This window comes from Thalassophryne amazonica, chromosome 15 (assembly GCF_902500255.1).
Source record: "Thalassophryne amazonica chromosome 15, fThaAma1.1, whole genome shotgun sequence".
In the NCBI taxonomy this organism is placed as follows: Eukaryota; Metazoa; Chordata; class Actinopteri; order Batrachoidiformes; family Batrachoididae; genus Thalassophryne; species Thalassophryne amazonica.
The window spans coordinates 23,635,272-23,651,003 of NC_047117.1; the positions used below are offsets into that span (position 1 = coordinate 23,635,272).

The 15,732-nt window shown below is 40.1% G+C and overlaps 1 protein-coding gene across 1 annotated transcript in view; it reads right to left on the bottom strand.

Annotated features, from left to right (window-relative positions):
- The window catches only part of inpp4b (inositol polyphosphate-4-phosphatase type II B), a 468,720-nt gene that overhangs the window by 185,760 nt on the left and 267,228 nt on the right, over window positions 1–15,732 (bottom strand). Inside the window, exon 8 of the mRNA XM_034187536.1 lies at window positions 8,578–8,725. Within this exon, the coding sequence (XP_034043427.1) occupies window positions 8,578–8,725 (148 nt within the window). The remainder of the gene's footprint in view (window positions 1–8,577; window positions 8,726–15,732) is intronic.

Consider the following 15,732-nt stretch of genomic DNA (forward strand, 5'->3'; position numbering starts at 1 on the left):
TTTTGGGACTTCCAATTTGGATGGACAAGACTAAGAGTCAAGCTTTCAAATGAATTAAAGCTCTGTCTGGGTTTTTGATTAATTAATAAGCTGGAATGGAAGATTGCTGCTAATCCTCCGCCTCGGCCCGTGCTACGAGCATTCTGGCAGTTAGTGTGACTCGGGGGTGTTGACTCATTTAAACTAACATATTCATCCTGCTGTAACCAGGTTTCTGTAAGGCAGAATAAATCAATATTTTGATCAATTATTATATCATTTACTAACAGGGACTTAGAAGAGAGAGACCTAATGTTTAATAGACCACATTTAACTGTTTTAGTCTGTGGTGCAGTTGAAGGTGCTATATTATTTTTTCTTTTTGAGTTTTTATGCTTAAATAGATTTTTGCTGGTTATTGGTGGTCTGGGAGAAGGCACCGTCTCTACGGGGATGGGGTAATGAGGGGATGGCAGGGGGAGAGATGCTGTAGAGAAGTGTGTAAGACTACAACTCTGCTTCCTGGTCCCAACCCTGGATAGTCATGGTTTAGAGGATTTAAGAAAATTGGCCAGATTTCTAGAAATGAGAGCTGCTCCATCCAAAGTGGGATGGATGCCGTCTCTCCTAACAAGACCAGGTTTTCCCCAGAAGCTTTGCCAATTATCTATGAAGCCCACCTCAGTTTTTGGACACCACTCAGACAGCCAGCAATTCAAGGAGAACATGCGGCTAAACATGTCACTCCCGGTCCGATTGGGGAGGGGCCCAGAGAAAACTACAGAGTCCGACATTGTTTGTATATATATATATATATATATATATATATATATATATATATATATATATATATATATATATATATATATATATATATACACACACACACACACACACATTCATCTTCAACCACTTAGTCCAATGAAGGGTCGCGGGGGGCTGGAGTCTATCCCAGCAGTGATAGAGCGTGAGGCGGGGTACACCCCGGACAGGACGCCAATCTGTTACCGAGCCACAAACACCTTCACACCCGCACACACACCTACGGACAATTTCAAGTTTCCAATCCACCAAACCAGAGCACCCAGAGGGAACACATGCAAACATGGGGAGAACACACAAACTCCTCACAGAAAGGCCACAGGTGAGAATCGAACTCATGACCTTCTTGCTGTGAGGCAACAGTGCTAACTATATATATATAGTTAGCACTGTAGTTGTAAAACAGCTAACTGATCATCTGCAGAGGAATGGTCTATTTGAAGAGTTTCAGTCAGGTTTTAGAATTCATCATAGTACAGAAACAGCATTAGTGAAGGTTACAAATGATCTTCTTATGGCCTCAGACAGTGGACTCATCTCTGTGCTTGTTCTGTTAGACCTCAGTGCTGCTTTTGATACTGTTGACCATAAAATTTTATTACAGAGATTAGAGCATGCCATAGGTATTAAAGGCACTGCGCTGCGGTGGTTTGAATCATATTTATCTAATAGATTACAGTTTGTTCATGTAAATGGGGAATCTTCTTCACAGCCTAAGGTTAATTATGGAGTTCCACAAGGTTCTGTGCTAGGACCAATTTTATTCACTTTATACATGCTTCTCTTAGGCAGTATTATTAGACGGCATTGCTTAAATTTTCATTGTTACGCAGATGATACCTAGCTTTATCTATCCATGAAGCCAGAGGACACACACCAATTAGCTAAACTGCAGGATTGTCTTACAGACATAAAGACATGGATGACCTCTAATTTCCTGCTTTTAAACTCAGATAAAACTGAAGTTATTGTACTTGGCCCCACAAATCTTAGAAACATGGTGTCTAACCAGATCCTTACTCTGGATGGCATTACCCTGACCTCTAGTAATACTGTGAGAAATCTTGGAGTCATTTTTGATCAGGATATGTCATTCAAAGCGCATATTAAACAAATATGTAGGACTGCTTTTTTGCATTTACGCAATATCTCTAAAATTAGAAAGGTCTTGTCTCAGAGTGATGCTGAAAAACTAATTCATGCATTTATTTCCTCTAAGCTGGACTATTGTAATTCATTATTATCAGGTTGTCCTAAAAGTTCCCTGAAAAGCCTTCAGTTAATTCAAAATGCTGCAGCTAGAGTACTAACGGGGACTAGAAGGAGAGAGCATATCTCACCCATATTGGCCTCTCTTCATTGGCTTCCTGTTAATTCTAGAATAGAATTTAAAATTCTTCTTCTTACTTATAAGGTTTTGAATAATCAGGTCCCATCTTATCTTAGGGACCTCATAGTACCATATTACCCCAATAGAGCGCTTCGCTCTCAGACTGCAGGCTTACTTGTAGTTCCTAGGGTTTGTAAAAGTAGAATGGGAGGCAGAGCCTTCAGCTTTCAGGCTCCTCTCCTGTGGAACCAGCTCCCAATTCAGATCAGGGAGACAGACACCCTCTCTACTTTTAAGATTAGGCTTAAAACTTTCCTTTTTGCTAAAGCTTACAGTTAAGGCTGGATCAGGTGACCCTGAACCATCCCTTAGTTATGCTGCTATAGACTTAGACTGCTGGGGGGTTCCCATCATGCACTGAGTGTTTCTTTCTCTTTTTGCTCTGTATGCACCACTCTGCATTTAATCATTCGTGATTGATCTCTGCTGCCCTCCACAGCATGTCTTTTTCCTGGTTCTCTCCCTGAGCCCCAACCAGTCCCAGCAGAAGACTGCCCCTCCCTGAGCCTGGTTCTGCTGGAGGTTTCTTCCTGTTAAAAGGGAGTTTTTCCTTCCCACTGTTGCCAAGTGCTTGCTCATAGGGGGTCGTTTTGACCGTTGGGGTTTTTACGTAATTATTGTATAGCCTTGCCTTACAATATAAAGCGCCTTGGGGCAACTGTTTGTTGTGATTTGGCGCTATATAAATAAAATTGATTGATATATATATATATATATATATATATATATATATATATATATATATATATATATATATATACCACGCTGTAAATATGTATATTTGCGCTAGGCTGTAAATATGTTCATTTATACTGTAACGTTCTACATGTTAACATGGGGGTGTATGGAGAAGGACTCGCTTTGGAGGAAACTTCAAGTGGCCATTCAAGGAACTGTGTATTTTGGCTTCGTATTTGGCGACACTGACTTAATTTTCTGCTCAGGTTTTATCTTTTACCACACGTTTTATTTTATTATCTATTCATTTTTTTTAACAAAGACGTGTTACAGCAGCCTCACTAGAGGAATTAAAAAAAAAAAAAAAATCAGCCACTCCTGGGTTGCGTGACTGTCAACTTCAAAGACAACAAACTGAAGCAAGAAACATCCAAGGTAGTTACAGAGGCACAAAACCTACAAATTTGCCCCACAAACACACTCATTAAAACACTCAGCAAGCAGCAACAGGTTAAAAAACCTGCTACATGTGGAACATTCAAAGAGGATTATAAAAAGGTGTCTAAGCAACTGAGCTGAAGATACAGAACATATTCCTGTTAATAAACACTATTTATACTCATCGCGGCTTAGAGTCTGTGGTGTCCTGATAAGACATTTAGTAAGACCCTAATTGTTTTAAAAATATAGTATTTAAAAATATAGTTGTGATTTAAATACAAACACAAAGTAGGTTTGGAAGACATATCTGAGAATGTCTGGACAGAAAGAAGAGTTTTCAGTTTGCCTGGTCGATAGGTAGACGGCTAACACCACTTGTTTAATGAACTGATCAATAATGTGCGAGCTTGCACCTTTGAAAGAAGCAACGCGTGTGAATTTGGATATTTCTTGAAGAGTGCAATAAGAGAATGATTACTCTGGCTGAATATAAAAGCAGTGACAACACCAATATTTCACATTAGGCTTTGTACTTTCAGAGAGGTAGTACAGGCAGAAAATGCTCCTTCATCCTCCCAAGTCTGTCCGCAGGCTAAACCGGAGATAAGAGGCTGCTGGTGGTTTGCTACAGGATACTGTTAGCTGATGTGATATTGTGTTTTGTTTAGTTTGACATTTTACAATGTTTAAGTCCTTCATATGTCACTTATTGTAAAAGTCATCAAGTTCAAGTCAAGTTTGGGATCCAATATACAACAGAACTACCTCAGGTCCTTGAGAGAAACCACCCAAGCAGATATCCAGTCCATCCCCACCTCTCAAAAGTAGCCATCTATCTGCCTGCAGAATGGTCCAGAGAGAAATGCACCACATTTGCCAAAATGTCATAGCTGAAGCTCCCTGACAATGCACCTGAAAGATCTAAATAAGTTTGCTGATGCAAGATTTTGGCCATGTGGCGCATTTCTTTGTGTCTGATTCAACACACAGGTATGTCCGTGTTGAGGACCCCACTGGCTGGAGAATTCCAAGGTGGTACCTATGCATCTCCTGGTTGTGGCAGATGGATGGTTACTTTCAAGAAGTGGGGATGGATCATGGATCATTATCTACCTGTGTCGGCGCCATCCAGGACCCAAGGCGGTTCCTTGGTATTGCGGATGTGGCGAAGCATGGCACCAGGGTATGCTCCCAGATTTGTCTTGACTTGTTCCAGTGTGCCATAAATGGAACTCCAATGCAAGAAGACTGCACACCAGAGTTAAACAGTAATGTGGTTTACTTAGAGGTGGGAGTAACAGGTGATGGTGGCATGGAGACCTGAGGAAGTGAGGAGTACCATTCTGGCAAGAAAGCTCAATTCAGGAAGATATGCTATTTTGGCAGGTGAAGGTTTGACTTAGAGGGAGTAACTTTATGAGATGTGAAGTTTTATGCAAAGATGATGCAATATGAAGATGTAGAGGCTTGAGAACACACTGATGAGATGTGATTACTGGAAAGGCATGGAGGCTTATTTGACTGAAAGTTGGGGCAGAGTGAGGTGAGGGTCCACTAACATGTGAACACTACAAGGTATATGTTCTGAAAATAAACCAAGAATGGAAATACACTTTCCCTGATGAGAACTAGAACTACACACATAACATTTGTCATGGAGAGCCAAAACACACAGAAATGGAGATGTAAAACTATGACTTACGAGGAGACAATACAAGACAGGCATGTGATTATAAAAAAGAGACAGGTGTGTTGAGTCAGATGAGATACACGAGGTCAACCTAGAAAACTGTAAACACACAGGGGAAGACAAAGCAGTTGGAGAAACTAACAGAACTCACAATGTTGCAATTGTATAAAACAAGGACACTGTGACCAAATACGCACATCAGCAGATAGGAATATAATCAGTTACACACATAAATAGCAAAAACACACAAGACCCATCACCCAGGCCAAGTACAGCACATTCGTCAGCCAAAAAAAAAAAAAAAAAAAATCAACGTCAAGGATGGCATAAAACAGGAAAAGACATTTAAGGAGGAAAATGAGAGCAAGAAAAAGAAAGATACTGTGGTCCTCCTTGGTAAATTGTTAAAGAAAAAAAAATCTATACAGCACACAATAAATAATAGCTCATTTCTGTTCTGACAGAGAAAATAATTAGTTTGGGTGGATCATTCAAGCGCATGAACTCCTCTCATCATTAAAATAGACCACAAAAAATCGTTACTTATTAGAGACATGTTCTGTTTGATGAGGTGTAATTTCTTTCATTAATGATTATTATGCAGTTAAACTTGCAGAGAGTAGAAGTCTGTCACTTTTTCCAAAATTTATTGTCTTTTCATTCAGTCACAGGTGAGGCTCGTCAATACTGTGCATTGGAAATGATGTCAGTAAGGCTGGTCTCCCATTATTGATTTTTGGCTTTGATTGATTAACCACTACTGATCACACAATGTTCCAGTTTTCAAAAGATGGGGGGAGGAGCTTTCATCTACCATACTGTGTGGAGTGTAGGTCACACTGTTACTGTTCTTCTGTTTTATCTGTGCGTTATACTGCTGTTTGTTCTGCTGTGTACAGATATTGTAGTTTGCTGATTATATTGTCTCTGCTTGTCTTTCTTTTCCTTTTTTGGTATTTGTTGTTATGAGTGTACATATATTGGATGTACAACCCCTGGCAAAAATTATGGAATCACTGGCCTCGGATGATGTTCATTCAGTTGTTTAATTTTGTAGAAAAAAGCAGATCACAGACATGACACAAAACTAAAGTCATTTCAAATGGCAACTTTCTGGCTTTAAGAAACACTATAAGAAATCAAGAAAAAAGATTGTGACAGTCAGTAACGGTTACTTTTTTAGACCAAGCAGAGGAAAAAAATATGGAATCACTCAATTCTGAGAAATAAATTATGGAATCACCCTGTAAATTTTCATCCCCAAACTAACACCTGCATCAAATCAGATCTGCTCGTTGACATTGACCCTATGCCATGACATTGACCCTATGTGTCTTTTTGCAAGGAATGTTTTCACAGTTTTTGCTCTATGGCAAGATGCATTATCATCTTGAAAAATGATTTCATCATCCCCAAACATCCTTTCAATTGTCCAAAATATCAACGTAAACTTGTGCATTTATTGATGATGTAATGACAGCCATCTCCCTTTACCTGACATGCAGCCCCATATCATCAATGACTGTGGAAATTTACATGTTCTCTTCAGGCAGTCATCTTTATAAATCTCATTGGAACGGCACCAAACAAAAGTTCCAGCATCATCACCTTGCCCAATGCAGATTCGAGATTCATCACTGAATATGACTTTCATCCAGTCATCCACAGTCCACGATTGCTTTTCCTTAGCCCATTGTAACCTTGTTTTTTTTCTGTTTAGGTGTTAATGATGGCTTTTGTTTAGCTTTTCTGTATGTAAATCCCATTTCCTTTAGGCGGTTTCTTACAGTTCGGTCACAGACGTTGACTCCAGTTTCCTCCCATTCGTTCCTCATTTGTTTTGTTGTGCATTTTTCGATTTTTGAGACTTATTGCTTTAAGTTTTCTGTCTTGAGGCTTTGATGTCTTCCTTGGTCTACCAGTATGTTTGCCTTTAACAACCTTCCCATGTTGTTTGTATTTGGTCCAGAGTTTAGACACAGCTTACTGTGAACAACCAACATCTTTTGCAACATTGCGTGATGATTTACCCTCTTTTAAGAGTTTGATAATCCTCTCCTTTGTTTCAATTGACATCTCTCGTGTTGGAGCCATGATTCATGTCAGTCCACTTGGTGCAACAGCTCTCCAAGGTGTGATCACTCCTTTTTAGATGCAGACTAACGAGCAGATCTGATATGATGCAGGTGTTAGTTTTGGGGATGGAAATTTACAGGGTGATTCCATAATTTTTTCCTCAGAATTGAGTGATTCCATATTTTTTTCCTCTCCTTGGTCTAAAAAAGTAACCATTACTGACTGCCACAATCTTTTTTCTTGATTTCTTATAGTGTTTCTTAAAGCCAGAAAGTTGCCAGTTGAAATGACTTTAGTTTTGTGTCATGTCTGTGATCTGCTTTTTTTCTACAAAATTAAACAACTGAATGAACATCCTCCGAGGCCGGTGATTCCATAATTTTTGCCAGGGGTTGTAGCAACTGGTGAAAGGGGTTGGCGTTTATAAGCTTTTGCTTCAGCCAACGCCCTTTTCGGCTACACAAAACTGGGAAATTGTTTGAGTTTTGTTTTGTTTTTTTTGTTTTATGAGATACTCTTTTGTTAAGTATGTGTTTGCGTGCCGAATAAAATTTCATTCATTCATTCATTCATTCATTCATTCATTCATTCATTCAAGCTGCACCTGTCAAAAATGCCTCTTGAAGAGGAAAAAAGCATATACAAGTTGTATTGGAGTATAAGTCGCACTAGGGTATGATAAACATTTTTGTATGAACCCTTTTTATATTATTAGCTCTTTCATTTGGAATTTTTGTGCATTGCTGTTGTAGTTTCCTTTTATTATTGCAGTTTATTTTTAATTACTGGGGTTTATTTTGTTTTGTACTTTGATTCCTGTGAAAGCGAGTTATTATTACTACTACTAACAAATGAGTGAATTTTATTTATTTATTTATTTATTGGTATGTAAGTCACAACAGAGTGTCAGTCACAGGACCTCCAAAACTAGCAAAACAAACAAAGCCATGACTTATATTCTGGATAATACAATATTTGCTGTGGCACTAACTCTGATACCTGTCAAACATCACCACACTCTTCTGTCTTCAATAAACCGCTAATACAACTGGACTGAATCTGAATGAAGTTCCAAACCAAATACTGAATATTGTATGTGCTTGAAGTAATTTATTCATGGCAGAATGTTATTAAAATCTATTACAACACAGACGAGTGGATGTTGCCTTCTAATAACTGTACAGGGGAGGACGAGGGAGAGGTTGTGTCTTGCAGAGAGACAATGTTTATTATTTTGTAGATGCACGTGCACAGGCAACGTCTTTTTGAAGTGTTAAGCAGACCTGAATAATTCCCTTTTCTCTCAGCACAGGCGGAACTCTTAAATAATCATTTACATTGTGAAATGGGCCGCTGAAGGATGTCTGGAAGACACGCATAATTAGATAACCCCTGACTGGCTGAGTATGACGCTGTGCCTTTGATTAGAGTCGGCGTAAACAGGAAACACGCAAACTGGTGCAGTGAGAAAACTGTCATCCATGGGATCACAAGGGCTTACCTGCTCATGTCCTCCTGAATGCAAAGTGAGAGCAGCTGCTTGGGGATGCTGAAGGACAACGTGCACTCCTCCATCTGCTCCCGTACCAGCATCCACTTGCTGTCCACCGTTTGGAACCTGTACACTTTGCATACTGGGTTCTTAAACACTAAACAGACACAAAAATGAATGAAAGTGTCAAAAAAATAAATAATCTTCATTTATACAACACTTTCTGGGATAGATTACACATTTCAAAGGTACTTTTACAAATAACATAACATCTATAAATAACAGTAGACTGTAATTAAAACATGATGAAATCAAAACTGAAAGTATGTACAGTAATTAATGTAAAATCAGACACTCGGTTTAAAACAGCAACCCCAGAAATTTTATTTGGCATATTTTTATTTATATATTATGATTCATATACGTTGTATGTCTGTAAGAACTGATGAATCTTCAGTCTTGATTTAAAAAATTCATCTGACTCAGACAGTGAGTCAGTCTTAGCGTTGGAATCCTGTATTCTGAAAGTGCAATGTATGGATGCTACATAAAGTCGAACAAGATCTACCAGATAGTACGGAGCTCGACCATTTCAACTTTTGTAAGTTAATAATGAATCTTGAAAATGCGTTTATCTTATTTTGCACATACCTGCAAGTGGCTCATTGAATTTCATTTGGCACTAGCATAAAATCTGCATTTAAATATGACTGAGACCAGCATGTCCCAGAACCCCAGAGGGTTAAACTCTGACTACTCATGTGAATTGGAAGCCAGTGAAGTGGCTCTAAGATTGAGGTGATGCAATATTTTTTTTTTCCTCCTGGTCAGAACTTTTGCAGCAGGATTCTGAACCAATTTAAGATTTGTGACAGTAGCAATTCTTATTTTGCCTGTCACTGGCTTAATAGTGAAAGCTTATTTCATAGCTAGTATCTGTCAACGGGGTGCCATATACTAAAGTGAAAACAACAAAGGGCCTAAAGCAGATCCCTGAGGCACGCCGTACTTTATTACATAGATCTCTAAAGTAGTGTTGCAACTGGTTGGAAAAAATATGATGTTAACCATAAAAGAACCTGATCAAAAATGCAAAAGAGTTTTCGAGTCTATTTAACAACATGAAATGATCTATAGTATCAAGTGGTGTGCTACGGTCTAGTAGCAACAGCATTTAAGCAGCATTCAAATCCACAGCAAGAAGTTGTTCATTCATTACTTTAGCAAGAACAGTTTCTGTTGAATGAAAAGTCCCAAATGCTGACTTCAAAAAGACTGCTATTCAGGGGGCCAGATAGGAGAGACTTACAGTGACTCCATGTGGTATATCATAAAACTGAACAATTACAGCTTTGTACATTTTACAAAGGGCAAAACAGCAGATCTACATCAGCTTTGACTGCTGGCTGCCTCAAGGACATCACTGACAAAAACTCTTGAAGAGACATATGCGGTATGAAGCACAAATTAAATTCTCTAATCAATAACAGTGTCTGCTGTAAATAAGATATTTCTCCTCTTCCTTCCTCTCTCTATTTAAACTCCCCTGCAGACTGAAATATAGACTAAAATCCAGTAACTTTGGCCTATTTATTTATGACTCAATATTGCCATCACATTTCCATTTTCATTGCTTGTTTATTGAAAAATTGTGGGGGCAAAGACAGCTGAATTATTTTTGAAACTTTACTTAGTAATCCCGTGACGCAACGCTCCAATTAAAACCTATTCAAATTTTTGCAGACTGGTAGTAGCAGAAATGAAAAGCAGCTCTAATGCTCTTATCTGCGTGCTTGCAGCAGAGTGCAAGAAAGCTGTGTGCCTTCAAAAGTGTTTACTAGTTCTTTTCATTCCCAGTGCTGCAGTCAAGAATGAACTCACTCAATACATCAGTGCTTATGAATCCCGGCTAACATTTTGGCTCTATAAATATATATGTATCACATACAGGCCCTGGGGCCATCGGGCTGGTGGTTATCTTCAAATACTACAGTGTGAAGCAGATGTGAGTCTATGGCTCCCATTCAATAGGACACCAGTCCAATGCAGGTTACCTCCCCAGCAAAGACCAGTCCCCATTTTATAGCTGGGTGGAGTGAAATAAAGAAAACAAAGTGCTTGGCCCAAGGGCACAAGCAGGTAGCCTACAATACACCCCAGTGTATTGATGATTAATACGGAAGCATATTGCGTTCTTTGGATAAAAAAAAAGACCACTGATCTCATAATTACAAGAAAACATCTAATAGTTACGAGATCAGGATCTCGTAATTACGAGAAAAGATCTCATAATTACAACACGAGGATCTCGTAATTATGAGAAAAGGTCTCATAATTATGAGATCAGGTGTCTAAATTGTTTTATTTATATATATATATTCTTCCAGTCCCTCAGTAAAGAAGTGGGCTGAGGTTAGCCGATGATAACACACTGTAATCAAACACAAAGTGTGGATTTTCCCCTAAGGTGCTCCTGGATGAATGTCCAGGGAAGAGCATGGGCGTCTCACCAAAATGAGACGTGTCTCACTCCCCTCCAGACTTCCAGCTTTCACTCACACAGCCCCACCAACTACTGAGGAACAAAGAGGGGTCACTCCTAGCTGGGCGCATGCCTGATCTCGTAATTATGGGGAAAAACATGGTGCCCCTTATGTCGCCAAATATGGAACAAAACATAAAACAGATTGGGAAACTAAAACTGGAATTAAACAATATGTGTATGAGGTGTTACCAAAATCTTTTGTCAGTATGACGGAGAACAGCAGGAGTCACTGTGTAATAGTCATCAGTAAACCTCACTCCCCAACAGCTAATAGGACTCTTGCCACAGAGAGTAGACTAGATCACTTACCATTTTTTTCAGGAAGGGGCATTTTTGAATAGAAGTAGGTATCCACTCTTTTTTGGATGGAATAAACTCTCCTGAATCTTGGAAAAAATGGATACCAAGTTCAAATGTAAAATTTTTTTGTATTTGTGTTGGTGACCCTCCTGTCCCATGCAGCAACAGCAATTCTTCTATATTTGTCCGTGAATTGTTCTGTGAATTGTTTCTGTAATTTATGTTTGTAGCATGGCCCAAGCAAAGGGTCACCCCTTTGAGTCTGGTCTGCCTGAGGTTTCTTCCTCAGAGAGTTTTTCTTTACCACTGTTGCTCTGGGGGTTGGCAAGGTTAGACCTTACCTGTGTGAAGCGCCTTGAGGCAACTCTGTTGTGATTTGGCGCTATATAAAAGGAAATAAATTGAACTGAATTTTTCATAGGAAAAACATACTTAGAAATGTATCCCTAAATAGGCTAAACTTCATAGTATTTCAGTGTTTCAGCCAATGCCCTTTGCTAATGATGTTGTCCAGCATGTGCAATGTGATCTAATATTGCTATCCCAGTTTTGAATATTGCATAATAATGTTTTCACATATCATGTTTATAAAGTTTGCATTTGTGCAAAAGCAGCAGGACATGGTCGATGTTTGAATGACAGTACATAAAATGTGTTCTCTTGGCAACAAACATTCATGTTGTTATCATGTGGATGTTGAATATTTGTCATTAATTCTTATTTTGGTCTTATTTGTCTTTTAAAAAAACAACCTGAACATCAGAACACATGCACCGTTTGTTAATAGTTTATTCCTTGTAAGTTGTAATCTGTGACCACTGTTAAATCAATAAATTACAAACATTAGTTATAACTTCTTAATGAAATTGCATAGAACATGTAGAAGTGAAGAATTAAGATGTTTATTGTGTTTACTCAACATTTTAGAGTAATATGACTTTTGTCATGTTATTCAGGAAAGTATATAGAAATGTTGAACGCTTTACTTAAAATTTGTCATTTATCTACCGTGTATGCTGCTTCTCCATAGAAGCTAAAAATAAAAATGTTAGCTTGGTATCCTATTTTTCCATAAACTGGCCCATTTCACTAAGTTAAAAACAATACTGATATACTTCTACTTAAAAAATGCTGGTTAACCTTTTATGAAGCCATGTTTCATGAATTCTGTCAAGACTAGAGCCCAGGTTTTGGCTTTCTGGTTAGAGTGTCCGCCTCCCATGCCGGAGACCGTGAATTTGCATCCTGAGGGGAGTGAGTAGGAAGAATCATTACAACACGACGCAGAAGCAGCGAGTACAAGCCGCTACACCTGTACTAAAAACTACTCATATTGAACTTGAAACACTCATCCTTAAACATTTGAACATGTTTTGAACATTTTTCTGGCATTTGCAAAAAGGAACATCGCATGCTGTGCTAACACCTGCTTTATGGTTCAAGAACGTGCATCAATATGAAATTCTAAATTTCCAATTCAAATGTTAAGTGCAATGTCTGTATGTGCACTAGTATGTTCTTTGCTTGTCACATACTCGTATTTGCATCATTTACAGAATATGTGATCGTAACTCTGACATCCAGTCAGATCAAATACAAGCTTATTAAGGACAACAACTTCAAGCTAAAGATGATTGATATTTTAGCTAATGACAATAAAGGCATTAGACTGGCAACAGAAAGGTTTCAAAAATGATTTGTAATTGCATTGGTATAAACCAGGAGAGCTGGACTTTGCTAGCAAGGGGATTAAAGAAAATGAAATAGATCAAAGTAAACAGAAGTAGAGGACACAGGTCGAGAAGGACTGGAAGGACAGTCTTACTCAGAAGACTGACAGTAGTCGACTTCCACAACCAGGAGAGAAGCAGATTAACCCTGAACCCCCCCCCCCCCCACACACACACACACACAAAAGCCCACTCGCCCCCACCTCTACCAAGATAATCTGACCACAAATCAGACGGCCTGTGTCTCTCTTCCTGACACCTCTTAAGAAAATGAGTTATCGCAATCGTGTTGCGCTCGCTCACCCCACGCTCATTTTGAAAGGCAATATAAATGGAAGCCTAAATTGCATTACTCACTCTGCCTGTGTCTGTAGGGAGGATTTTGTTTTGATGGGCTGCAGATGTGCACCTCAGAAACATGGCTGGAGTTTACTGGCTAATCAGCAAAGAAACAATAAACGACAATGACACTGCGACTGCAGGCAAAGTGGCGGTGGGGGGCTTAAGGACGCGGAGGGGGCTTAGGGACTGCGGTGGGATAATATGAAGGACAGAAAAGCCAAATACTGCATTTTCCAAGATGACTTTCTTCACCCTGCATGCCTTTTATTTTCGTAGTACAATTCCCTCGCTCAGTGAGAAAGACACTGATTTACGGATTAGCTGCGTCTGTGTTGCTAAATTTGCATCATGCACCCGGCACGATGTCTTCAGTTTGTCTCCTCAATTTCACAGAAACAAAAGGAGTAATGTTAGTGTTGGAAACCTCCAACTGTTACTCCCTCCCTGCATAAGCACCTATTCGGACAGGAATAGTTTTACATAAGGATGATAGGAATGGGTATCAAAAACCGGTTCCTTTTAAGAATCGATAAGAAATTATTCGAGCCATCTACATCAATAGCCTTTCTGCTTAACGATTCCCTTATTGGTCCTTCAGTTCACATTACACCGGAGCGGCTATTGTTTTTGAGGGTGTGTATCGGAAGAATGATCATTTCTCTACTTTGATTACAGAGCCGCTGTTTCTGCAGCGGGTCTGCTTGAAGCAATGAAGCAACGAAGCAGCATTTTGACCCGCTGCTTAGCTGGTTCTCTGCTTTTCAGAAGCGGCATGTCTGCAATTTCTCCATTAACTATCCTGCAAAGCCATTTAAAGATGTCAGTTGTGATTCACCTTTGTGTGGTTTGAAGTCACTAACTGGGACTCTTGTCTTATTGTGGGCAAGAAATGAGAATCGTCCTCCGTTCCGCACCAGAGTGTTACGCCACTGAGGTCAGGTCAGTCTCGGGACGTTGCACTGCTGTCATGCATTGCTTGTTGTGTGGGACGCCAGAAGAGGAGGTACTGCTGGCCCACCACCAGAGAGCGCCCTGTCTGAAGTGCGGGCTTCAGGCACAGGAGGGCGCTGCCACCTTCCAAGAGCGGGCCGGGTTGACAGCTGTCACTCATCGGCTATGACAGCTGTCACCAATCATCTGCGCCTCACCCTGCATAAAAGCAGGACAACACCTCCACCACGTCGCCGAGATATTGTTCTTCCAAGGAGGTAACTTCTCTGCTGACTTACATTGAGTAATAATCTGAACTTTTTTGCAGCCGTTTTCCTGTGGTGTTTCCTTATCTGCTGGATTGGCGTTTGGTATGATTAGCGACGGCTTCACCTCACACCCCAACCAGATAAGTGGTTAAACAGGAGCTGCACGAGCGTGTGATTAGAGGTGGAGGTGGAATAACCACCATCCTTGTTAAGGGGTGCACACACACCCACACCTGACTGTTTGTGCTCTTCGCCAGCAGTACCAGATCCGACACGCGGAGACGGTGGCCACCTGGGGAACTCGGGACCTGGCGGCTCCAGTATCCTCCTGGTTCGGTGGCGGAGGAAATCATGTGGTTCCGGTTCTTCTCCAGACGGACGTCTCCTATCATCGAGCCTGCCCACACGACACCTTTATTAATTGACCTTGTATTCATTCTATAATCTGCTGTGTGTAGTTGTGGCATTCACAACAGTAAAGTGTTCAGATTTAACTTCTCCTATTGTCCGTTCATTTGCGCCCCCTGTTGTGGGTCCGTGTCACTACACTTTCACAACATCGCTGCACACACCACACCATGGAGCTGTCTGGAAGGCAGACGATCAGTCCATTTCTACTTCCAGAAAAGCTGCAATCTATCTGTTGCAGCCAGGACAAACTTTAGAGAGGGAGTGTCACCTGTGACATTTTGTCCATGTGGCACATGCATGATCCAGCACACAAACGGTACAGTACCTCAGTGTTGACACCATTGGCTGGAGGGATGCCCACACTTCACCTGGCTATGGCAGGTAGATGGTTAATTTTAAGAAAAAGGGGCTGGATCAGTTGTTCACCTGAGTGTTTGCTCATCCAGGACCCAAGGTTGTTCTGCGGTGTGGTGGATGTGGCGTCATGTAACACCAGCGCATGCTCTAAGACTTGACTTTATTGGGGCTATGGTCAGATCTGACCTATTTGCAACAGATCATTGTATAGGATGGAAAAGTGGTGGGAATTATTATTGGTGCAGTCTGTAAAATGACAAAAACAGCACATCTGGACTAA